This window comes from Amia ocellicauda, chromosome 7, assembly GCF_036373705.1.
Source record: "Amia ocellicauda isolate fAmiCal2 chromosome 7, fAmiCal2.hap1, whole genome shotgun sequence".
Taxonomy (NCBI): domain Eukaryota; kingdom Metazoa; phylum Chordata; class Actinopteri; order Amiiformes; family Amiidae; genus Amia; species Amia ocellicauda.
In genome coordinates, this window is record NC_089856.1 from 5,173,315 (window position 1) to 5,198,164 (window position 24,850).

At 44.7% G+C, this 24,850-nt stretch overlaps 1 protein-coding gene across 1 annotated transcript in view; it reads left to right on the forward strand.

The window, feature by feature from the left end:
• The window catches only part of ppap2d (phosphatidic acid phosphatase type 2D), a 44,237-nt gene extending 20,915 nt beyond the window's left edge, over window positions 1-23,322 (forward strand). The window contains exons 2-6 of the mRNA XM_066708096.1: window positions 9,152-9,309; window positions 9,589-9,875; window positions 10,370-10,427; window positions 17,197-17,373; window positions 18,577-23,322. Coding sequence (XP_066564193.1) covers window positions 9,152-9,309; window positions 9,589-9,875; window positions 10,370-10,427; window positions 17,197-17,373; window positions 18,577-18,678 — 782 coding nt within the window. The 3' untranslated portion in view covers window positions 18,679-23,322. The remainder of the gene's footprint in view (window positions 1-9,151; window positions 9,310-9,588; window positions 9,876-10,369; window positions 10,428-17,196; window positions 17,374-18,576) is intronic.
• Window positions 23,323-24,850: the final 1,528 nt, after the last annotated feature.

Consider the following 24,850-nt stretch of genomic DNA (forward strand, 5'->3'; position numbering starts at 1 on the left):
TCACAGCATGTGAGCCAATGTGTTTAACAGATGCAGCCACGAATGCACCAGCGGGAAGCGTGCCGAGCAGGGTCTCATTAGATCACACCCCATTAGAAACGATCCTGCGAGCAATGCGCTGCATGGCACGGTATGATAACAACTAGACAGACTTCAGTAATGTCATTTTAATACTTGAATACCAAATGTTTTCAGGTCAGAGAGAGAGAGAGAGAGACAGAGATGCATTACTGTTTTGGTTGTAGCGTGACATGGATAGAAAACGGAGACGATAGTGAGATCAAGCCTTTTTTGGAAAACATCACTCAGTTTGCACTAATATTGGGTTTTGACAGGCGAGACCCGACATTGAACTGGATGAATGAGCGGTTCCAGAGACACGCCCTTTTTTTATGTTGAGAGAAGGGACATTAGAGACTTTAGAGAATCGAAAACAGACTTTCAATTCAAGAGTCATCCCTTTTTTCTCTTCAAGGGAACAGCAGTGATATCATGCCTTTTTCAGATGCTAACACATCCTGCACTCTCGCCAGCTTTGCTGCACCGCTGTGATCTGGAGAGGTGCTCCTAACTCCAGCCGAGGACAACAGGTCCACCAAAAGCTGTGACGCTGCCTAAACATCCCAGAGCTGTCTGTCTGAGGCACCAAGTTGACTGACAGTTGCCGATGAGAGCGTGTCTCTGTCCGGATGAGCTCTTCTGTGTGATCAGACCAGCCGGGCCACGAGTCTCAACTCACATCAGGCCTGAGTACGCAGTGCGTTATACGCTGGCCTTGTTGTGTCTCCGGCAGCTGTTTTGCTTCGACAAAGGCCAAGGTTGTGTCCTCCCTGTCGTCCTAGTTCCCCCCTTCTGTAAGGTCCATGTTCCTGTTTTTCCATCACCATTATCCCGTAAGTAGGCGTAAGAGGAATCAGTGCTGCAGTGAGCTTCTCACCGGGATCATTTTTGACTGATACATGAATATGCATTCGTCTGGCTGCCTGTCTGCCTGCCTGTCTGCCTTCTGCCTGTCTACTGTGCAGCTGGAGTAAAGGCATTGGGCTGCATTTCAGTTGCTGTGATAGCTGTTTACCACCGTGGCCTTCGAATCCCATTGCCAGTCAGTCTTGTGTCTCTCTTGTCTCAAGGTATTGGGCTACAGCCAGGTGCAGTGACCTGTGAAAGGTGAATCTGACATTTTCTACTCCACTTTCTTACTCCCAAGCCACCGATTCTTATTCCCCATCTGTTAAATCCCATGAGGGCAGTCATTTCTATTGGAAACAGAATGCTTTGGCAATCTCCCGTTGTGCCACAATCTCGTGGGGAATTAATAGTGCCCAGTGCGTCCCACTGCAGGGCTCAGCAGACACTACTCAAAACAGGCTTGATATATTCTACATTCCTGTCCCATTGACAGCATTCTCCCTTCAGAATAATCGTCAGCCATGTTAATTGGCTTTCAATAAACATAGCAGCTCCAGGACACCTTGCTGATTTTCCTGTTGTCATTGGGGTATTCGAATATGGGCTGTGCAGTCATAGCAATTTGCAGCACCAAAGGTCAAACATTTAAAAGTCTGTTTTACCCCTTGTAATTCCCCCTGTAATATGTATTGCTTGATAACAAAACACAAGGTGTGGCTTAAATCTCTTGGCATACCAGTTGTTTCAAACTTTGTGGCTGTAAGAATGGCCAGTGCTGTAGTGCGGCCTTATTCTTTATTTGTTACAGGGCATCCTCTTGACCTTTAACCCCAGGGGTAGTGTGCGCAGATGGCAAAAGTCCCCTTGGGGGATGGCGTCACATACCTATCTGACACACAACACACGAACACATGCACAAAGTCTCACTTTAGAGTTCCCAGAGCCTGTGTTTGATAAGTCCCCTCACATCAGAGCTTGAACAATAACTAGAGAACTCGTGTCGGCACTCAGTTCGGACCCACGATATAAATACACTGTGGCTGCGGATTCTACTCGCTGCTTCCCCGGGGAAAACACACACACCATCACTCCATGGGAATCGTAGAGAGAAGCAGGAGATTGCTAGCTTCTGTTCCCCAGTCCGCAGGTGCACTAAAGCAGGTATTTTCTGGATGTAATTCATTCGTTAGCTTAAACCAGGGATTGTGTGATTACAAAACACGGGCAGACGTGATGCCCCAGAGTGCTCTTTGACCCAGTTTGTTGTAACTACCAAATCTACAGAAGTGTCTATTGTATTGAGTTGATAGCACCTTCAGGAAAACTCTGTTGTGCTGTCCTGGAGATACAGCAAAGAAAGAGAGTCATACTTCACGACACTGTAATTTTCTGTAGGGTCATTAATTAGCATTAGTTATTTCTGGGAATTCCAGCAGCCAATAACAGGAATACAGGAAACATTTAATTTGGTTCCTTTTAAACTCACGCCCACTCCTTCAGTCTGCATGCCCAGTCACTGAGGGACTTTTCTGAGCATTACCCACACAGAAGGACAGCACTGACCTTCACCGCCCGTCCAAAGGTCTGGATTGCTGATGCTCACGTCACTGGCAGTTGCAGATTGTATCCCAGACAGTTGACAGTAATTTGCACTCGCACTGCTTTAGCCACAATAAGTATTCATCCAGGAAACCACCCTCTGATGTTTGGCCGTGGAAAGCAAGACTGATTAAATGTCACCCGACTGTCTGCTGAGGACTTTTGACTGTTAAAGAAGAACAGTAAAAAACTGCACACTTCTAAATCAGACATGGGTACTATTAGGTCAGTGGTGTTGCCATGAATAAAGAGAGAGCTAGAGAGACAGCAGAGCCACCTTACAGAACAGACCATGCCTCTAACCTCAGGAGCTGGTGTTTCTCACATGGCATCACACTCTCACCTATGTCCCTCTCTCTCCATCTGTCTCTCTGTGGTCTGCCCATCTGTCCCTCTCTTTTGCTCTTCCTCTGTCTCCCAGTCTCCCACTCTTTCTCCCTCTGTATTGCTACTCTCTCTCTCCATCTCTCCAAGATGTGAGGACTATTTTTGAAGCCGGAAAGACCAATAAGAGCTTCCAATATCCTACCTCACATATGGCACACATATCATCTTTATAGGAGCCAGCTGCTGTGTAAATGAGAGCTAATATTAGCCCAGGGCAGTTTATGGCTTGTTTGCACCATGGCGCCTTCTCAGTTGAGGTTACCACTCTGGCAGAAAGATGGGAAGGAGACATTATTTCTGAATATGACTTTAAGTAGTAGGACATACTTTCATCTCCCTTGATTCCTAATAATATCTAGAGTGGTTTAACTGTCAGAAAGGGAATTTCACTATATGAAAAGATACCCCTGATTACAGTGAATATTTGTGACTCAGGAGAGCAAAATGAGTTGCAGTGACCACAATTTGTAAACATCTTAAAATGATGCATGAAACACTGTCGTGACTGAATCCAACCCTGAGATATGACTGTTCAAAGCCATCTGGGCCTGGCGTCTCTTGCCTGCAGCGCTCTGATTGGCTCTCCACAATTGAGAGCAGTGTGATGGGGGTTCCCCAAAGTGAGCAAGTGAAAATTTTCATTATTTCACCTGAACTACACGGCGGGGGAGGGGGTTGTGGAGTACAGCTTACAAACTGATCATTTTTAATATTTCAACAATTTTTTTTTAATGAAATGAATACTTTCAGTTCTATTTTGGCATGTCTCAAACTTAGACTCAAAGACTTTCGAAAGTTTTTGGCATTTATTGCAAATACCGCTCATGTGTCTTGTGACTCATTTTGCTGTCTCGGGTCACACTGGTGTAATGTCTTCTGGAGATGTCATCAAAGGCTCAATTCATGCTTGCAAATGGTTATCAGGAAGATTATACACTGGTCTGAATCTACACATCACCAAAATAACCAGTTTTTTACCTAGCTTTCATCAACATGCTGCTGTATATATAGATACATATTTATTACTGTAATCCTTCTCTCAAAGGGCACAGTAGAGGGGCAAACCTCAAAACCATTCCTGTTCATCAACATTGTATGGTTAAAATAAATATAATCCATCATTTCAACATGTTACATATGGGAAGGGAAATTAGGTGGATTTGAGTTCGACAGCTCCAGCCCCGCCAGGACCTTCTGTCAAATATTTCTACTGGCTCATTAAGGCAGTGGAACGAGACCTACCCATGATCTGACAAACACAGGCAGGCCTCAGTTTGCAGCCCGTGAGCAAACGGGTGCAGAAACGCACGGACAAGCTCAAAAGACGTCTGCAGCGCCACACTGGAAAGAAAATCATCTGACGCTATGTGCTCTCGTTTGAATAAGCTGCTTTTTAAATTTCTTGGCCGCCGACTGCATTACATTAGGGTACCGTTTTCTCAAGCCAAGAGGCAACATGTAGAAAAAACAAGAGTGTACTTCCTGTGGAGATCTGGGAGGGGGAGCAGAGGACCACCTATGCAGGGGCGAACGCTGAGATGAGAAACTGTTACCTTGCAGTCAGGGCCGGATCATGATTAGCTTCCAGACTATCCAGACGTACGTGTCATATTCTAACAGGAACATCTTAGTTAATAACGAAGACTATTTTCAAACCCAAATACATAAAGATTTGTGGTTTTAATCCAACATCGTTTCATTTGCTCGCACTACTGAATAACAAAGCGCATATTTAGGAGTTAGAAGCCGTCACTGATGATCACGACTTAGTTTAGTGTCACCGATCATGAAACGAAGTCATTTGTTTCCTGTTTAGAGGCCCCGCATAATGTGAGGCCCTCAGGGAATAAAACAGCATCTTCTGTGATCACAGCGGGGCCTCAGTGAAGCTGTGTACGATCCTAAAGAGCAGTGTTTAATAGCACAACAAAGACAGAGGAAAAGTGTAGTGTAGTGAAACTTGCTGATGGCGGTTTTAATTTGAAATCTAAACAGTGAAAAGGTTACCCAGCCAGCCCTGCACAGGATGCCCTCGATACCTTTTGATATAAAACATCTATGACGTTGCTGCTGTTTCATGTCAAAGTTAGCTGTTTTTAACCACTGTGGCAGCAAATACTCACTCGGTCAATTTCGGAGGGCCATCGCTGTCTTTTCCTCCTGATATAAAACAGGTTAATCATTTCCAAATTGGCAGGATGAAAGAGACCTTTGATCCTTTGTGCTTCACAGTAAAATCAATATCTCTTTTTCCTCTTGCAATCCCTCCGGGGAGGTTTATGTTAATGAATGTTATACAGTAATATATTAATTTATGAAGTTCCTCCAAGGCTATGACTGGAGCGGAATGAAATAATATTTTGTACACTTTGGCTGACTAAGTGCTATTAAATTACCATCCACATTAAGTCAATTGATAGTTTTGTCTCAGACCTAATAGCTCCTGTGCAGCACATTCATCAAAGTCAAAAAACCCGCCATTGACAGAATGATTTTAGAAGCAGATTTATTTTTTTCAGTCAGTATAAAAGGGGCCTTCATTCTCACTTGTTGAGGCAGAGCTCCAGGTATCCAATTTGTTTTTTTTCAAATCTATATATACAGTAAGTTTCTACATATTCGAACATGCATACATTAACTTTGTGGTCAGTAGTCATCAAAGCACAGGAAATCCTATATACTAAGCAGTGACGTGATCCTAAGTGGTTAGATAACGTGAGTCATCCTGTGCATTGCTTGTACTGCACAGGTCTCTGGGGAGCTCAGGCATTGTTCCCAACCCAGCTGCGATGGAGAGGGGCCCTATAGGGACCACACTACTCCACCACCGTTTCAGTGGTGAACCCGTATCTCATATCACCCCAGACAGCAGCTGTAAGGGATTCTTTCAGTTTTTCCTCCTTGTGATGGTGCTGTGATGCTTACAGTATTGCCACTTGGCCAATTGGAATAACAGCAAGCGTTTGGCACCCATAAGCTGTAGCTACCAGAGACTTGCTGCATTCGCCACTGTGTCAGCCCACAGCAGATAAAGGTAGAGAAGTCAGGAGAAATATAGATGGGCCAAAGTGAATAGGCCTGAAATGTCACTTGGCTAATACTCAGGGGTTGGTATTGATAACTGTGGAACAGGATCTTTAATAACTGCAGTGTAGACAAGGCCTCTGTGTCACAGATATGGTGAGGATAGTTTCTAAAATACGTTTTCAACATCAGTGGATTACATTTGGATTACAGACCAAAACATGAGCAGGAATCAGTCAGTGTAGCTCCATTACCTATATTGAGTCTGATGAGGAGGTCTTGTCAGGCCTTTGTTTTCACAGAGACCCAACACACATCATGTTCCCCACCTACTGGACTCCTGAGTTCAATGAAGTTTAAAATTTGTCATCTGCTGGTATTTTTATGGATTTTTTTTTTAAACTGTAGTGCATGCAGGGTTATAAAAACCTTTAAATCATTCCAGTACAGAACATTTTTGAGTGATCCTGCCCTTGTTGATTTTTGTAACATAATTACAATTATATGTAATTTTTGTATGTAATTATTTGCATATGTCACCCCCCTCCATACACACACACAGTTTGTTCTGTTTATTCATGTCAAGATTGATTAATATACTTAAAAACATCCAAATAGTCATTCTCCTCATTAACCAGAATGAAGAACATATGTCTATTATAATTCAGATCCATCCCATGGAGCCAAAGGGCTTCAAACCGAGCCTCCAGAATTCATACCGGTCGTTTATGTAATGTTTTATTGAAGGTTCAGTGGGTGACACTATTACCGCACTCTCAGAAGACAAAACTGGGCCACGGCTTCTCTGCAGGCCGACTGCGAGCAAACTGCCCGCCCCATGGGGAACGGATTAGACGGTCAGTTAGTCTCTAGTCTGTCCATACAGAAGATAGGGCCTACTGTGTTTAGGTCACCACCTCCTCAACCCAGGTCTCCCTACCCTCGGGACAGCAGCCTAGGTGTGGGCAGATCTGTGTGCTAGTGGCTGCTGTCTTACCCTGCCATACAGCCCTGCAGTCTCTCAGAAGGCTCTGTGTTCATGTATTTCTGTCCACCGCGTTTTTGATATCTATGGTGTATATTTATGGAGTTCCAGCTGTGAACTGAACTGGCACTAAACACACCTTGGGACTGTCCCCTTAGTATTACTTACTAAACTCACAGCCGTCTCTCTCCCTGCAGTACTGCAGCTGTGTACCATAGTGCCCCATGAGCTCTGAGTTTTAATATATACACTGTACTGAGTTCCTCTAAGTTTCTTCCAGTTTATAATTGTTCTGCACTCATGTGTTGCTTGACCTGACTTTGTTTTATTCGTTTTTTTAAAGTTATATTAAAGGCCCTCATTGTTTGTCTATACTTTCTATCTTATCCGTTGCAATGAAAGGTAAATATTTCTGGAATTGGATAATGGTGCCAACTTTCTCTCTAGATTAATAAGTAATAGATTACTGAGATATATAAAAACTTCAGAATCACACTCTGTTGGAGAAAAGTTGAAATGGTACACCTGGATTAACTATAGATTATGCCCATTCATAGTAAAACCCGGTTACTTTCTGTGCTTTGCTTGTATCAAGTGACCCATCCTCTTCTACCAAAATACCACCATACCAGCCAGCGCAGTCCAGCGGCTCTCTCACTGTTACAATGTTGTTCACTCAGATGAGATTATTGCGGCGACTCTGCTGTCTGTGCCAGATCACTCTCGTTTTTTTAATTTTATTTTTTTATCTGGCTCACATAAAAGTTTGTTACAGTGTCTCATGAAATATGTCTTGTATTTTAGGCTCCATGGTTCATGATTATCACCACACTCGCCTGCGCTGAACTGTAATTCCTCCCGCTGTTACAGTCACATCTGGAATTTGAACATTCCAACAGCTTACTGTAGTTTGTGTCGAGGCAAATTGATAAACTCTAATTTATACACACAGCAAAGATACAAGTCTCTTTTGTGTACCACAGCACAGCCTACATTACCATTACATTTCTGTAGACTACATCAGCGCACTCACTGATTAGAACAGGCCCCCGGCCCCATAGAAATCAAACCTTTACAAGGACACACCCCGGGGGTCATTTTATTGATGACATTTTTGTGCCACAAATGCGGTTAATGGAGTTTTGAACTGAGGTTCGGGAGGAGGACAACCCCAATCTCCATCTGACTTCTGCTTTACCAAGCATAGCTATCCAGCAACACACGCACTTTCCCAGTATTCCTTGCTTTGCATCCCTCCTCGAACCTGAACACTGCTTTTGCAGCAGCTCCATGGCTCATTCCACCTAATACGGGGGGGTGGGGGGTCCGTTGGCCTTGTCCTGTTGGCCAGGTCATTGTTCCCTTAGTCAAGCGAGTCTAGGCCAAAATAAACACTACTTATCTTCTACTACATATGACCACTGGGGTTGTCTGAACTCCTAAAATTCGTGTGGGACTATTTTTGATGTTTGGTGTAGCCATCTCTGCACAAAATATCTGGAATCAGTGTAAGACTGCAGGATTGTAGCCTACCATGCTATTCACTGGAGAAGAAGCCCAGTTTAGATATTTTCTTCTTCTTTTCATGTTGTGATCCCAGTCCTTTTTCTTTGTTCTGCCCATTTCTGTTCTCAAGATTTCGAAGAACCACTTATGTTCCACATTAACAGGGCCCCCTTCTCCATGCCCAGATAAGTATTCTTAACCCCAGGGGGCCCATGCTAAAGAACAGCGTGTCCCACCCTGGACTCCACTCCTTTGAGAACTAAGACTGTATATGTATAGTATGTGCCCCAGTGTCTGCTTGTGAGTCGTTGGTTTAACATAACTTGAACAATAAAGGAGACAGGGAAAATAGACTCTTAAACAGCCATTTTCCTTCTGATATAACAAAAATATGAATGTGACTACAGGACTATTTATCATACTGAGTGTATCAATCTGTGCAGAAATAACTGTAATCCATCTAGAAATTTAAATCAAATCAGTGATCGGTACAATACAATGGGTTGTGAACATCAACGACTGCTTTTAAATCCTAAATCCATCTGTAATACATTCAGACACTGACTGATTCTTATTCAGCAGTCTGATCGAACGAAATGCTGCTGTATTAAAAACAACCATCCACTGTCCAGTCATACTTGTGGAGCGAGTTGTGTAGTATTTAAAAATGGTCTTTACCTGGTAAATAACCCTTTTTATTTCAGCTCTGTAATTCTTCTCTCCCTCTCTCTTGTGCCTCAGCCTCCATCCCATTCTTTGCCTGTGAGCTGAAGGCAGTGGAGCCGTACAGCCGGGGCTTCTTCTGCGGGGACGAGACCATCACCTACCCGTACCTGACGAAGGAGTCCATCTCGGATGAGCTGCTCATCGCCGGGGGAATCATCATCACAGGGCTGAGTGTGAGTCTCCGCCCCGAGCCCCCTTGGTTTCTGGTCGAGGACCTCATGAAAGACTGAATGTCCAGATTGAGCTTCAACTGCATGGCCCCCAAAACACCCACAAATTCTCAGTGTGAGGAAGAGCCTCTGTCCTGATACACCTGCACTGAACGCTCACCTGTTTGTTCATATGTTTACAGACCCCTGCTGGCTCAGCAGTGGGTGTGCAGGGCCCCCCTGTGGGTGTTTGAGGGGCGTCCCGTGGTTAACCCTGTGCCCATGGCTGTGCTCTGTCCTCAGATCGCGCTGGGGGAGTGCTACCGGGTACGGTACCGCAGCGTGCGCTCGCGGGCCTTCGTCACCAACCTGTACGTGTCCACCCTGTACAAAGAGATCGGCAGCTTCCTGTTCGGCTGCTGCGTGGGCCAGTCGCTCACCAACATGGCCAAGCTCAGCGTGGGGCGGCTGCGGCCCCACTTCCTCACAGTGTGCAAGCTCAGCTACGCCGATCTCAACTGCACCGAGGGCAGCTACATCCAGGAGTTTGAGTGCCCCCAGCAAGACAAGAAACTGGTAATAGAGGCCAGGTATGTGCCCCTCTTTACTTTCTTCACCTGCCGCTTTCCAGTACAGAGAGAGAATTTAAGTGAATCTGTGTCGGATCAGATTCTTTGAGTGCATCTGTTCAGTGTTATTCTAGCAAAGAGGTCATCTCAGTAGACTTTCAGCGCTTCCTACTCTGGTAAAAGTCACGTGTCTCTTGTTTTCCTTTATCTGATTTCACTCTTTTGTGGTGGTTTTATATGGTTTTGTATCACACTGAACTTTTTGAGCTGGTATGAGGACGACTAGTGTCCGTGTTCAGTGGAGTCCAGCCTCAGGCCGGGACATTTCACCCCACAATTCACCACTCTGTATGCCTCCCACTACTGCGCCGTGTTCGTGCTCACAGACTGAGCCTGATGTCAGAGGTTCTGGGATCCTGACGGCACAGCTGTCCTGGGGAGCCTGGGAGAAGTTGGGATTTATCAGTCAGACTTTTTTATTTTTCTCCCTCCCTCCCTCTCTCTCTCTCTCACAGGAAGTCCTTCTACTCCGGCCACGCTTCCTTTGCAATGTACACCATGCTGTATCTGGCGGTGAGTGTCTTCTCTTGATGTCACTTGATATGGCTCTGCTAAACTCGAGGTTACTTGATACGAATCAGCAAAACGCTGCAGATGGTCTGTCTTGATGCTGAGTTGAGTCTCCTGCCCATGTGGTTCTGCAGTAATGCTGTTTATCTTAAGTACTTTTGTATATTCATCTGAAATAGAGTAAGTATGATGATGATAATGATGATAATAATAATTATAATTAGAATACAGTTCCCCTTTCGTGCTTGGTTGCTGTACATGCAGTTTACAGTGCAGGCTAATTCTCACAGAGTATGGGGTGGGGGGCCCTTGACCCCCGATTCCCGTTAACCCTCCCCACTCAATGCTGTCCTGCACTGCCTCCCCACTGCCCCAGCGATGTCCTCACATCACATCACCCCATCCCTCCGTCCGCCCAGCATGGCCCAATGTTGTGCCACGTCAATATCCACTGACAACATCTTTCAGGGGCGACAGTAACCAAGTCCTGCCCTGGACCAGACTGAGAGCCCTGTTTACGTTTTTTTATTTTTTTAATGATACCAGGGAATATGGTTCTGTGCTGCTGTGAGCTTCCGGAGGGAGTCCCTTTGCAATAAGGAGACTAATAAGCCTCTCGTGGGGTCCAGGTCGCCATTTTGAAACTCTTGGCAATCTAGTCATGTTTTATCCTACATGGGCTTTGTTCAGCTAACTAAGCCTACCAAAGCAGATCCCATGGACGTGATAGATTGGGGAATTCAAAGATAAATGCGCCAGTGAAGCATTCAGGGGAAAAAAGGAAAAGCACTCTATGTATAAAATGTATGTGTATTCTAGAATGTTCTACTTGCAAATACTAATGCATTTTTACTGAGTAGAAAGTGGTGGGGATGTGTCTGTTAACCAAAATCTGTAGTACAGGTAAGCCGTCAGCTCCCAGTTATGCAGTCCAGCTCAAATCTCACTAGCCCATTTTGCATTCATATAAAAAAGGTCTAGACAAAACACACAGTAAAAAGTAAAAAGGTATTTGAGACAGAAGCAAAGAGAGAAAAGCAAACCACCAGTGCTGAGCCCTGGATTAGTCCCTGTGTCCCAATTCTCACATAATCTTGACTTTTAATGAGATACTCCATTGCTAGCCAGCGAGTAGGAATTTGGCCTTCAAGGAGGTGCAAAACAAGCTCGCCAAAAAGCAACCTGCCAATCCCGGGACTTTGCCAGAGCTGCGGTGGGATTCCAGCAATGCCTAGAATGTAGTCTTGACAGATCAATGGATTGAGAAAAGAAAAAAGAAAGAAAACAGACAAAAAACAATCATTTGTAAAGAAACGCTTTCTAAAAAGGCATTTGTTAGCAGCCCCAAAAAACAGTGAGAGAAAGTCTCCCACTTTGGTAATTCCCTTTCCCCCTGCTCCCCCCACTCAGACAAACAGAGCCATCTTTGTTGAGGGGCAAGCAGGTCCGTTGGTGCGAGGTTGGGCTGGGGGGTATGAGCCCCCGCTGGGAAAGACAGATGGGCTTCTTTCAGAGGCTCGCGGTTCTGTCTGTCGGCCATTGTGAGAGAGGGAGGCCATTGCAGGGGGACAGCCGGCCACTGCGTTGCACTGACACTTGTGAACGGGGGGAGCAGTGCGCCGGGCAGTGGGAATACCGAGGCACACAGCGAGGGAGACAGAGGGACATTTTAGGCGGCTCAGAAAAGCTAGGTCGAGATCTCGCCCTCTTTCCTTTCTCCACTCACTGTTTCCTTTCAGTCCTTTTTTCTTCCGTCTTTTTCGCCATCTCTCCTCCCTCCCTCGCTCTTTTTAAAGCCTTCTCTCCCACCCCCCATCTCCTTTATTTCCAGCGTCCTCTGTTCCCTGTCCTTTCCTGTCACTGTACAAGACCAAACTGAGTGAGGAAAAGCTTAGTAAAATCAAAGAGGAACAGCAGACAAGTTGTGGTAAAAAAAGAATAATAATAATATATATATATATATATATATATATATATATATATATATATATACACACCCACACAAATGTTCAAGCCCTCTATTCTGGATTAGTGGGAGCCCAGGATCACCAGTTTGTTTATTTATTTTCAAACAATATTTTAAATTTGGAACATCCCTGATAAGATTGGATATGCACTCTGTCCTGCCATACAATGCTTTGAGACAGTCCACACTCAAATAAAGCCTTTACCTATTGAGCCACATTGTTAATTTGACAGGAAGCATGCTGGTAATTAGCTATGCCACCTGTAACATGGTAGGCTTAATTGATCTGTAGATCATTAAAGAAGCAGCCGGTTGATATGACAAACTAGGGAACTAATGATGGTCTTACATTACAAAAGGAAATCCACTTTTCACAATTACCACAGTTTTGTCACCACTAAAGACACAAACAGCCAGATAATCCCTTAATTGTCACTGCATTGTCGAAACATTATTTATTTATACAGTGATTCACTGCAAGCAGTGAGGGAGCCTGCCGTGGGTGACATAATCTTTGGAAGCATGAAGCTGCACAAACGGGAGAGGGAGAGTCTCTGGCCCTGAATGCGTTCTTGTCCCTGTGTGCCCAGTCACACGCAACAGGAATGCGCTGGGCCCTGCGGTCACGTCCCTGTGCCAGAGAGCCCCCGTCACATGTCACAGTCCAGCCCCCTTTCCCAGGCCTCCACTGCACAACAAGTGGTTAATGTGGAAATGGGGATCAGGACCAAAGTGACAAACACAGATACCAAATAATGCCTGACGCTTCATCAAGAGTTAGAGGCTTTGTAGCTGAAACGCTGACACTTTTATTATTATTATCCATTTCTTAGCAGGCGCCCTTATCCAGGCTACTTACAGTTTACACAAGAGACATTACAAATGATTGCAGTACATACACTCAGCTCAAAGTACCATAATCACACATCCTAGCAGAAATGAGCTCACAAGTACAGACGTAATAGAGTTAAGTCCCAGGCATGTGCTACAGGGTGGGGTAGGCATAGCAGTTACAGTAAGATGATATTCATCAGTAATCAGGAGCATGAGGGAGCAAGGTTTAATATGACAGTGACAGGGACTGTGCAGACCTGCTCTCGATGGGAAGGTCGTTCCACCACTTAGGGGATTTCTTGGTGTCCACTGTCTTTACGATTAAAATGTTTATCTAAATATCCAAAGCAGTAAAATTCTGCTTTATTTTATTTCTCTGAGTGGCGATCGTTCTTTGTTTACAGTACCCGCTTATTTTGGGATCCCGCACGACTACTTTCGCTTGTAATTTTGTGGATACGTTTGCACGTAATTATATTATTAATTAAAAACATACAGACAAAAACTATTGCTAACACAGCACACAGCGTTGGTGGTGTTGCGCCAGGACTGCGTTGCTGCAGAACGCTGCTGTGGCTGTGCTGTAGGAGCAAAGGGGTGAGAATACCCACCCGTATCACTGTGGTGGTTTATGACTGTCATCAATGTCAGTTTCCTGCACTGAATTTGTGTACTGAGCATGCATTAGCTGTTGACACTCAACGTGCGGAAACCAGGAGCGAAGCCACTGTAGTCATTTTATAGTTGTTTGCTAGGTTTGCCCCAAATGTTTTTGTACATCTTTAGATTGGCGCTTGATCGTTTTCCATCCTGTTCTTTGCTTCCCTTTTGTATATATAGGTATACGATTTAATAGACATTTAAGATTTAAGTCATTTAATAGACGCATTTAATAGACGCTTTTATCCAAGGGGACGTCACATGGTCTTTCTACAGCAAACATGAAATGTACGTCAGTTACAAAACATTACGAAGGGTGTTACATCACTGCTATGAAATAATCGCCCACACGTTACAGTGAATCACATGAAGGTATAAGATCCAGATGGGCTACTATTATAACAGTTTGCTTGGCAGAAGGAGAGACGTACGAGCAATGAAGGGAAAAAATTACCCAAGCAAATGACATCGATAGTTGTAGCAATTCAGGGCGATGTCTAAAGTCGTGATTTTCTGAAGCTTGACTTGCTCTTTAAACAGTAATTACATGTGTGTATATTATTTTAGTTTTTTGTTTTTTTTACTATGCCCCATTACAGGTCTTTTCGCCCATGGCAGAGACCCATGTATTCCTGTTTTCAACTCCAGTTTAATTCCTCATTCCTTAGGCCTACTGAACCCTTAACTGTAGTCTGTTTCTTAATTTGCGGTTTTTAAAAACTGTTTACAGCTCTCTGTTCTTGGTTTGACAAATGCCCCACTTTGAGGAACATAGTTTGACCAGGAAGTTAGGCACAGCAAGCTCTCGTCTGGTCGATTTCTCAATATTCATCCTCTATATTTTGTCTAAACCACGGTTGACAACTTGGCAATTACCAATTAACACTGCGGGAATTACACTGCATTAATCTCCCTCTGTAACAATCCTTTCTCAGTGTCGAGAGAGCCCAGCTGCTTCAATTCCAGACAGCTGGCCCCTGAAACGGGATACCTAAGTGAGGGCAGCTCTGAAACCCAGCACTGAGTGGAGATTTAGTTCTTCATATCTAATCCCTTCTGACATTTGAAAAGAAGGAAACAGAAGAGATCAATTGGAAGGACAACCACAGCTCACAGGGGTCATCTTGGTCCAGGGCAAGAAATCGCTGCCCCGTTGTTACGAGCAGATTCACAATCATCCCAGCCAACACATTTTGGTCTGGCAGCATTGTGTGAAGTTGTGGTTTGGTTGTATCTTGGTTCTGGCAAGTGAGAAAGAAGTGTGATGACCTCTGACCCCATGGAGTCGTTAATGTTCTCTGTTGGTTGTAGAATTACATTGTAACAAGCATCACTGTATCATTTTGCAGGCATGTAGTATATTTCATTGGCTTATTTTGTTAAATTTTACTTTAACTGTTTAGTGTATTTTGATTTTGCCATGTGTGACTAATTCTTCTCTTCAATGTAGTTATATATGTCAATGACAACACCTCCTGGAGTCTATAAATTCCTGTTGCCTCAATACCACTTAGTTCTGTGTTCACTTTATTGCAATGTTGCCACAACCTTATCTGGTTAGTTGGGATTGGACTGAAAGGCTATAGGAATTTGGGAAACAAAACCTTTGAAACGGATAAATATGGTTACAAAACAATTTCAAACTAGACATTAAACATTCAAATGCTTCAGATTTCACCTGGTGTAGTTGCAATTATCCTTTTATGCAGTTTTTAATTTCTGTATTGGCCTTCACAAAAGAGCATTACACAGATTGAAACAAGCAACACAAAAGAAATCTGAAAGCTAGAATGGATAGCATCTGTCCGTGTGCCAGTGGAGACATTAGGAGCAGCTGCGTATGGATGTCACAGTGCCAGGGAAGACACCACTGGTCAAAGGGCTGTTACTGAGAGGCTGGTTTGACTCTCCAGTGCACTCCAGGGCCGAGCGGGTGAGATTTCGCAGCCACACTTTCATCAGCGTCTCTGCAGTAGACCTCTCCCCACGGCCGGGCCACTTTCTCAATCACAGGGTAAGGAGCACTTTCATGGGCTCTTTCTCTCCTTCCAATCTCCCTTACCTTAGCAGTCAAGCGTAACACTTTGAACGCTGTACCAAATGCATGGCCTTGACCTGACTGTTTTAACACAAGCATCAGGGAGTCAGTGGTGCAGTCGCGTTGTTATTGTCCTAGACTGGACAAATGTTTGGCCATCAGACCACGACATTGCACCAGCATTGTATACAATGGCAGGAGGGGAGACTAAGGCTGTTTATATTGTTAATTGTAAATATTTACAATCCTTTCAGGGCTGACACGTGACGTGGAATATTCAGGCCGTGTTGTGCAAGGCCCGATCCCATTGGGCAGCATTGTGCAACCTCTTATCTCCCTCTGTCAGTGTTTAGTTATATTCTGAGAGATAACTGGGGCTGTGCTCATAGGAAAGCGGGCAGCAGAAAGGGTTATTGGCTGTGAGCTGAACTCTGTCCCAGGCTGCCTATGTGCTTTGGCAGCTATTAAGCCTCCATTAGCTCACAACCTGGCTGGGGTTATCTGCTCCATACAGGAACACGCAGAGCACACACAGAATCCAGGCTCCGTTTCGCTGGGCTGAGGTGCGGGGCGTACGTTTCATGCCACATAACACATTTCTTCTTTCCATCTCCGTCACTTCTTAAGAACTGGCTCAGTTCAGCCAATAATGAACTTGTCACAACTGAGTTCAAAAAATGACCAGCGGTGTCCTTGTATGACCAACCTTTCCTCGTCTATCTGTACAGTGCTTTTTGTTTCTCTCTTTTGTGTCCTGCATGGTTTAATTCTGTTGTTTTTTTCTCCAAACTCTCTATATCATCTGACACGGAGGTGTGAGGAGTAGCTGAAACGCCCTCCATTGCGTTGCTCAGTGGTTCCCATGTCTTTCCCCCACGAATTCCCTTGCAGTCTGCTGTAACTGCTCAGAGTACAGGATACATGATAGCCCGGGGACTGCTGGGTCCTAGCCAGGCTGTGCCACTAAGTTGTGGGGACAGGAGCTCGAATTGGGGGGTGGCAATTGGCTCCTGGGGCTGGGTGGGGTGGGAAACATCTTCAGTTTGTAATTCTGGTTTGGGCACCTTCGAGTTTGAGGTGTCATCAGGGGAAAAGCGTACCTGTGCCATGCATCATAAGAGAGCGCCTAGACTTGCAGAGCGAGAAGAAGTGACTGGCTATGTAGTGGATATGAATCTGAAAAATAAGGCTCTGAAAGGCTCAAAACAGAAAGGAACACATCACACAGGAACCGTTCTGTGCCTAACTCCAGTCTCTCATTGTCTCTGTTGTAGTTTTACCTGCAAGCCCGTTTCACGTGGCGTGGTGCTCGGCTTCTGCGCCCACTCGTGCAGTTCCTGTTGGTGATGCTGGCTGTGTACACGGGGCTGACCAGAGTGTCCGACTACAAACACCACCCCTCCGACGTGCTGACCGGCTTCCTGCAGGGGGCGCTGGTGGCCTACTGGGTGGTGAGTGTCTGGGGAGATGGTTTACCGCTCTCGCTGTCGGAGGCACAACTTCAAAATCCCAACGGAGGTGTGCACACTCACATTCTGAATCAGGAGTCAGACGCAGGGGTGCTTAGGAACGAATAAGCTATTTGTGAAGGTCTGGTCCACTTTTCCTTACTTGTAAGAGATATTGATGTATTTTTGCCATCCCTGTGGGGTCTCTAGCTGCCTAGGCTCCTTTAAATCTTTATGAATGCTTTGCAAAAAAGGCCAATGCAATTCTGCTTCTGAAATCCACCTGCACATGAAATTAAATGCAGCAAAGAACATTGCTTCAAGCTGTGTTAGTGGTGACAGCCAAGTAATCCAGTATTTTTGGAGTGTGGCCTAGTCCACAATCCAGATATCACCAGTTTTCCATTCGGGCTCTGTCACAACAGTCTGTGATTTGGGATTGGGACCGGGGCACAATGGAAACCGATAAGCTATCAACACTGTGCAACAATGGGCAGTCTCTGGTTGGCACGCATTCCAAGAAACTCAGAAGTCGGAATGTGCAAATGCTACAGTTCTCTATCCCTTCGAGTCTGAGCTCCACACAACAAAGGCCTTGTTTCCACGCCAACAAAGAGTCCTGGGATGAGGGCCACAGTGTTCTAATGGCCTGCAAACCAGATGAACCAACTGGAACTCCTTTAAAGGGGACGGTCATATCTGTCAGGGCAGCACGCACTGTGGCACCGCAGCGTCTCTGTAGAGGCCCGGGGAGCAGCTGCGGCCCCTGCAGTTGTGAAAGAGCTGCTGCTGACACGGGAAGGAGGCCCGCAAGCAGCAGGCGTGAATGTGCATGTGTGACATCAGGCAGGGGCAACGTGGCAGTCATGTGGAGAGCGTAAGCGGGGACTGAGTCACAGCCGGCATGAAACTCAGTCACTGCTGCAGTAGGTGGCATCAGCATCACTGACCCTGTACTGAGCTGGGGGTGCTGCTATAAGGTCACATTCTCAAATGTCATGCCCCCACCCGAAAGGAGACTTGACTGCATGTGTAACTCCAGAGAAAATCTGTGATTCGCCATTATATATCATTATAATTCAGACTTTGTTTGTGATAGGACCCTGATTCAGCACAAGGGCCGGTCTGTTCCTCTCAGGGAAGGTGCTCTACACTTGGTTCATGCCCCCTTCCAAGTGAACTTATTGTTTGTCTTTGATGTTGCAGGCCTTCTACATCTCTACCATGTTCAAGATCCCAAACCCGAAGCCCACCGAGACCACCAGCTCACTGGACAGCCCGGTGTCCAGCCAACAGGCTATGTGTTAGCCCTGGGGGAGAGAGAGAGAGATGGAGAGACAGAAATGGGGGTGTGGGGAGTGGGTAGAGGGTAGAGGGGAGGGTGAAGGCGAGTCAGCACCATAAACCAGCCAACTGACTGTTTTAACACTGCAGAGAAAGGGAGGGAGAGAGAGAGAGACAGCCCAGCGCCTTGAGAGAGGGAAGGTGGGGTGCAAACCCTTGAATCCGTCCATCACATGTGCAAGGTGGAGAGGGAGAGAGAGTGGGAGACGGTCAGGGGTGAGTGAGGGAGCAAAAGAGGGAGAGAGAGAGGAGTGGGACACAGGGTTGTGTGTGAGAGAGATCGGCTGGGTAGGGGAGGTGGGGGGGACAATCTTATCTTCCACACTGGGAGAACAAGGAATAGGCGAATTACTCTTCTGCTCCAGTGCAACTTTGCTGACAAAAGGAGACTCATTAACACTGAACCACAAGTGGCCCTCAGTAGGTGCCATTCGCAGCCCATCACTTTGTTCACAAAGCACTGAGCACTGCATCATATTTGCATCAGCATCCTATTTTCTTTAAACAGCATATTTATAGAGAACTCAAGAATAGATCAGCATCAGCACAGCATCCAAAGAGTGCAGGAGGTGCATGATTTTCAAAAAGGTGCAAAATTAAAAGTTACAAAGTTGCATTTTCCAAAACAAAACAAAAAACTCCCATTGGAAGTGTTTATATAATGTGTCACATACCATACTGCACTTTTAGAAACGCAAAAGACAAACCGATGACACAATTCACGCTTAAAAAGTCACTGTGGCCAACTTTTTCATTTGTTTTCTTTAAATCGCGCCCATGTTGTTCACAAACTAGTCCAACAACGACGACAAAAAGTTCGACGAACAACCTCCGTGGTGACTTCGCAGGCTGTCACATTAACAATTCACTCTTCAGCGGATGCCCTTCACCCGAGCGTGAAGAGAAAATGACAGCAGCCAAGTCAGATAATAAGCACTTAGAGTGAGAGTGGAGTTAATGTACCCTGTGTGACAGCTCTTGTAAAATATTATCAGGAGCCACCGTAGAAGACCTCGTAGAACCGGACGAAAAATGACAACTTTCAATCTGGGAGGCATTATTACAGAGTAGTCTCGATTCAAGAGCAAGTTTTATCTGAATACTGCAGCAGTTGGAAGGTTTGGGTTTTTGCCAAAGGGGCAACTCAACTGACTTTAGATCAACACAGAGACAAGCAAATAAGAGCACACCTCTCAGTATGTGCTTAATCTTTGTGCCGGGAGGAAATGTGCTGCAATTTAGGACACACCTTATCACACAGCTGTGTGTCACTTTAGTCACAGTCACAAGGAGTGGGCAATTGTTCAGATGCGTGCCCTTTCTACATTCTACTTTGAAAGGAAAAGTGTGTCCTTACGTGGAAATGGAGGCGACAGAAGTACAAGTGAAAAACGTCTGACGGGATTCTCATTGGGATTCATGAATGGTTTTAGACCTGAATTTTGAAAGCAGAGGAGAGAAGTCAGGCCAGAGACGAGGAGAAACAGAAACCCTCAATACAAGCAGAGAAGTTTAATTCAGAAGTCAGTTTTCGGGCTTAGATAAGGAATTGGCCCCTTGATTTCTGCCCACGGGCAGATTATATATCCTGTGCTTTTGCCTCAGCCCCTGTGCACCTTGCTTTGTGAACACAGTCTTGTGATTTATCACCAGTCAAGCCATAACAAAGCACTTTTCAAAATGGTATTTAAATAGCTATGGTTTAAAATGGCATCCCACATCATACCCCTCACCCCCCAAACCGTCCACTGAGTATCTGAAACTCTAACACTAAGCCTCCCGCAGTCTTTATTCTGGAGCAAAAGGGTAACAACCCCAGTCCCGAAAGTGTAAAATTATAAATTGCATACAAATATATAAAGATATAAAATATATATATTTTCAGATTTTTAAAAAAGGGTCTTTTAGCTCACGCTGCTAATTATTTTTTAATTAACAATTATATTTTGTTTTGTAAAAAAAAGAAAAAGGAAATCCGTAACAATGCGTACTATAAAAATAATAGAAATAATAACAATGATAGTAATAATAATAACATGTTGAAGAAGAAGTAAGTGGATTGTCTGATGTGTTCGCAGACCTCTGAAAGCTTGTTTTAAAATGTGTGTCTGTACATTTTCTTTATAGTTTAGTAATACTACTTATGTCAAAAACATTTCTCTCCAGGATAAGTCTTTTAAATGGACAGAAACCTGCCTGGTTTGTCCTGTGTCATAATATGCACCATGAAATGATGTTCGATATTAACATGTTTAGGTATGTGTGTATGTATGTATAGAGATGTGACCAACAGTAATGGAACAGTAGAAAAATATCAAGCGATGTCTGAGAACCTGGTCTTTGCAATCTCTTCCTGACAGACCTCTCAGTGGACAGAATGTCCCATTGCTCTTGGCATTCACACATAATCCTAAAGGATTAGAAGTAGATTATATATTGTCGTAGTAATGGTCAAAACATTCAAGTTTAATTTTCTTTTTTCATGTGCAGAACTATAACAGTGTTTTTTATTAACGTGGCCACCCTTGTGGTAGTGTGAGGCTACAGCAGTGCATTGTGGGTGACCTGACATGTGTCAAAAAGGAGCCTTTCCACTTCTTCCCTGACTGGCAGCTCAGCTCCCTCGCTTGCCTTCACTCCCTAAAGGGATCACATATAAACCCATCAATTCTTCAGCCCCTGGTTTCCAGTCTTGCCTCAACAGTATTAATCATAGTCTGGCCTCTGAAACATGTGGCCAGTTGCCTGTTGCCAGTCGCTAACTGCACCCCTCTCTGCTCCACTTTCTGCGCCATGCCCATGGGACCCACCCGTTCAGAGCGCTAAGGCTACACTGATTGGTTGCTGTAGTTTTTACAGACAGGAGCTCCTTCAGTAGTCATGGGAATCTGTCAATCAGATTGGGGATGGGGTGTGTTGGGTCCCGGCTGTTTGTCTGTACGCTGGCGTGCGTTTGTGGGCGGGGGGTGGAAAGGAAATTCCGCAGGCTAGGACTGTTTAGGATACAACTGAGAGACACCTCTGCTCTATAGATTAAGCAAACCTTTCTGTGTAACAATGTGACGACCTTGTGTGAGGTTGTAGTCTTCTTTGCCATCGCCAGCATGTAAAGGGATATCCAGTAGATATCATATGGACATGCCTCGTGCTTTGACATGTCTTACTCAAATACAGTATGACTTCTTTACTGGTGCTGTATCAGTTACTGGTGCAAGTTGCAACCCAAGTGCTGCAAATAGAGTTCAGCTGAAAGCATTTCTCAGAATCATTGCCATCCAGTTCAAGAAGTTCAAGATTGACTTCAGTTCATTCACAAACCACACTTCCCATTCATGCAGTATTGTTTCTCAGTCATTGTTCTGTCAAATGCACCGTCAGCGAAACTAACCTAAACTGAACTCAAAAGTGTTTTTCCTTTTTAAACCCAAGATGGCTGACAAGTTCTGAGCTGAATAATTTGAGCAGAAGAGGGCAAAGGACAATGGCAACCATAATAAACCAAGCCGAGGTCACTGGAGCAGAGGTGCTTTCTGCCTGGAGGTTAGGAGGAAAGTGGAGATAGTGGTCGAGATGCCAGCCTTTACCGATTGTGTGTCGCAGTGTCTGTCGATCCAATCCTGGCCAGGACTCGGGCCAAACCCACATTTAAAGGCAGCTGCAATTCCAGGGACACATAGGCTTTTGTTCCAGAGAAAATGGCAGGCACTGATAGCTGAGGTTGTGAAAACCTTCCTCAGACTTTGCACCGCAAGGCACAGACAAAATCCTCGAAGCATGAGGAGAGGTAGTAAAAAGGGAGTCTAAGAAAAAAGAGGTTCCAGCTGAGCTTCGAGTGGGAGACGGAGGGATCGTGTGCTGATTAAATTGCGATTCAGTGGGCCGCTGTTGTGGTTTACACTCAAGATGAGTCGCAATGGCGGGGGCTCCTGTTTCCAGTTAAAAATTCTCTCCGAATCACTGGAATCTCTCTTCCCAGAATGCTTTTACTCTTTCCTAAAATTCCTCACTTCACAAAGACACCGCTGTACAGTAACTGTGACTGAATCTAATCCTAGGTTTTCAAATAACTGGCACACAAGACCCTCACAATACACAAGCAGCTGTGTAGTTGGTAATGTATGTAACTGTAACTGTGGTACACCTTTTGTCATTTTTGTCATTAATGGCACTTGAAATATGTAACGGAATCTTTAAGACAAAATAAGAAAGATGAAATCAGTATTCTATTTTTTGGTATGTTTTCATTTTATTTTATTTTCCCAGATTATTTTCCTTCAGATTGAAACGAATGTAAATAAATCTATGTACACTGCCCGAATTTGAAAGTATTAGTCCAATTTTACCAATTAGCTTGTTTTTAATCACGTACTGCATATTTTGCCATGCTAATGGATAGAGACTGAGCCATGTGTAGGCTAGAAAGCTATATTTATCTGTCCGTGTGTGTGTGTGTATGTGTGTGTTTGTGTGTGTGTGTGCGCGTGTGCGTGTGTGTTTTTATTTAGTTTGTTTCTTTTCTCTGTAAAGGAATGGGAGGAGTGATTTAACCACTGTATTCATTAATGTCCATGTAAAAACAATAAAATTGAATGTGAAATCTTTGTACTACCTGGGCCCTCTGACCATTTTGTGATGTCTATTTTCAACTACAGACAAAACAACAAATAAACACAAAAAAACACCAGCGAGGGGAGATGTGTGGGATGCTTTTGGGCATGTCTTTCAGCACAGGATTGAGCTCCCCAGAGACGCCGCTGGCTGTAGTAGCTCTCTGTGTGGCGTTTCAGGTGAGCAGTGTGTGTATGGGGGGGATTGGCTGGAGTCGAGCCAGCCTGCGCTCAATTGCCGATCTTGTCTGCGGGTCCGGTGGGGACGGGTCGTATTGACATTCCTGCGTCGAGAGGAGGGGAGAGGGGCTGGAACATCGACAGGCCCCCTATCGGAACTCACACTGTCCAATTTCTCCACGTCTAACAAGAGCGACCTTCAGACCGAGTGAGCAGATTGTGACGGGTCTGAAAGGGAGTTTGTATGCCTTCCACATATGGATAAGACCATGAGGGGTCATCTTGACCCGCCTAACAAGTGCCTGTTATAAATCATTTGTCCCCGTTTATTTAAACGCACAACTTGGGTCAAAGAGTCCAAAAACATTCTGACTGCAGTTCAACCCCTTAGGGAAGGAAATAAATATGCTTTAGTTTATTGTTTATTATTATTATTATTATTATTATTATTATTTTTATTGACTACATCCCTATACAGGCTGCCACATAATGTCAATGGCAACAGAAAAGAGATCTCTGCCACATCTAAACTGCAAGCGGGTGAGTTGTAAATGTATTTCTGGACCTGGCTGCTTGCCCTTTAAATGGCACAAGGACTCTTGCATCAGATCCAGCTACAAACAGGCACGAAAGCATTCTTTCTCTGAACTATTTGTCATGTTGGAATTCAGGAGCGCCTAACTGAAAACACACGTCTCCCTCTTTCTGCTCTTTCACCTTCCCGATTGCTGAACCCAGACAGTGGGCAGCTCATTTCCCAGGTGTCGGACCCCAAGGCCTCGCTGTGGCCCACCTGACCCAAAAGGCAGCCAGTGTTGACAAATTAGAGTAACTTAAAGCATGGCACATATTGGGGAGAAATACTTTTTTTATTGTATATATTTATTTTTATTTCAGTCACATTTCAGACAGAAGGGAAGATAAGAAAGACAACAGGCGATCAGTTTTCACTCCTCTCGACAGTGACTGCTGAAGAAACAGACCAAAAACTGACCAAATACCCTGTTTTCCCATCAGGCTGCTGAAATTTAACTAACCGCCCCCCTCCGTTTCTGCAATCTTTTCAAGTCAAACGGAGCATCGCAGCCAGATAAGGGTCAGAGACTGACATTCTTCTGGCTCACGTCGGGAGGTGTGATTTGCAGTGAAAGAGGCTGATAAGCGGGATTTTTAAATTTATTTAATTATTTGGTTGTGTTTTGTTTCCAGACGGAGCAAAAAAAAAAAAAAGCCTTCAAAGAGCAGAGGGGAGAAGGAAAATCTGCCCGCCGTGGTTGAGTTACAATCGCTCCACGGGAAAGGGTACCTGAGGGGGGCCCAGGGAAAACACAGACAGGAATGTACCACAA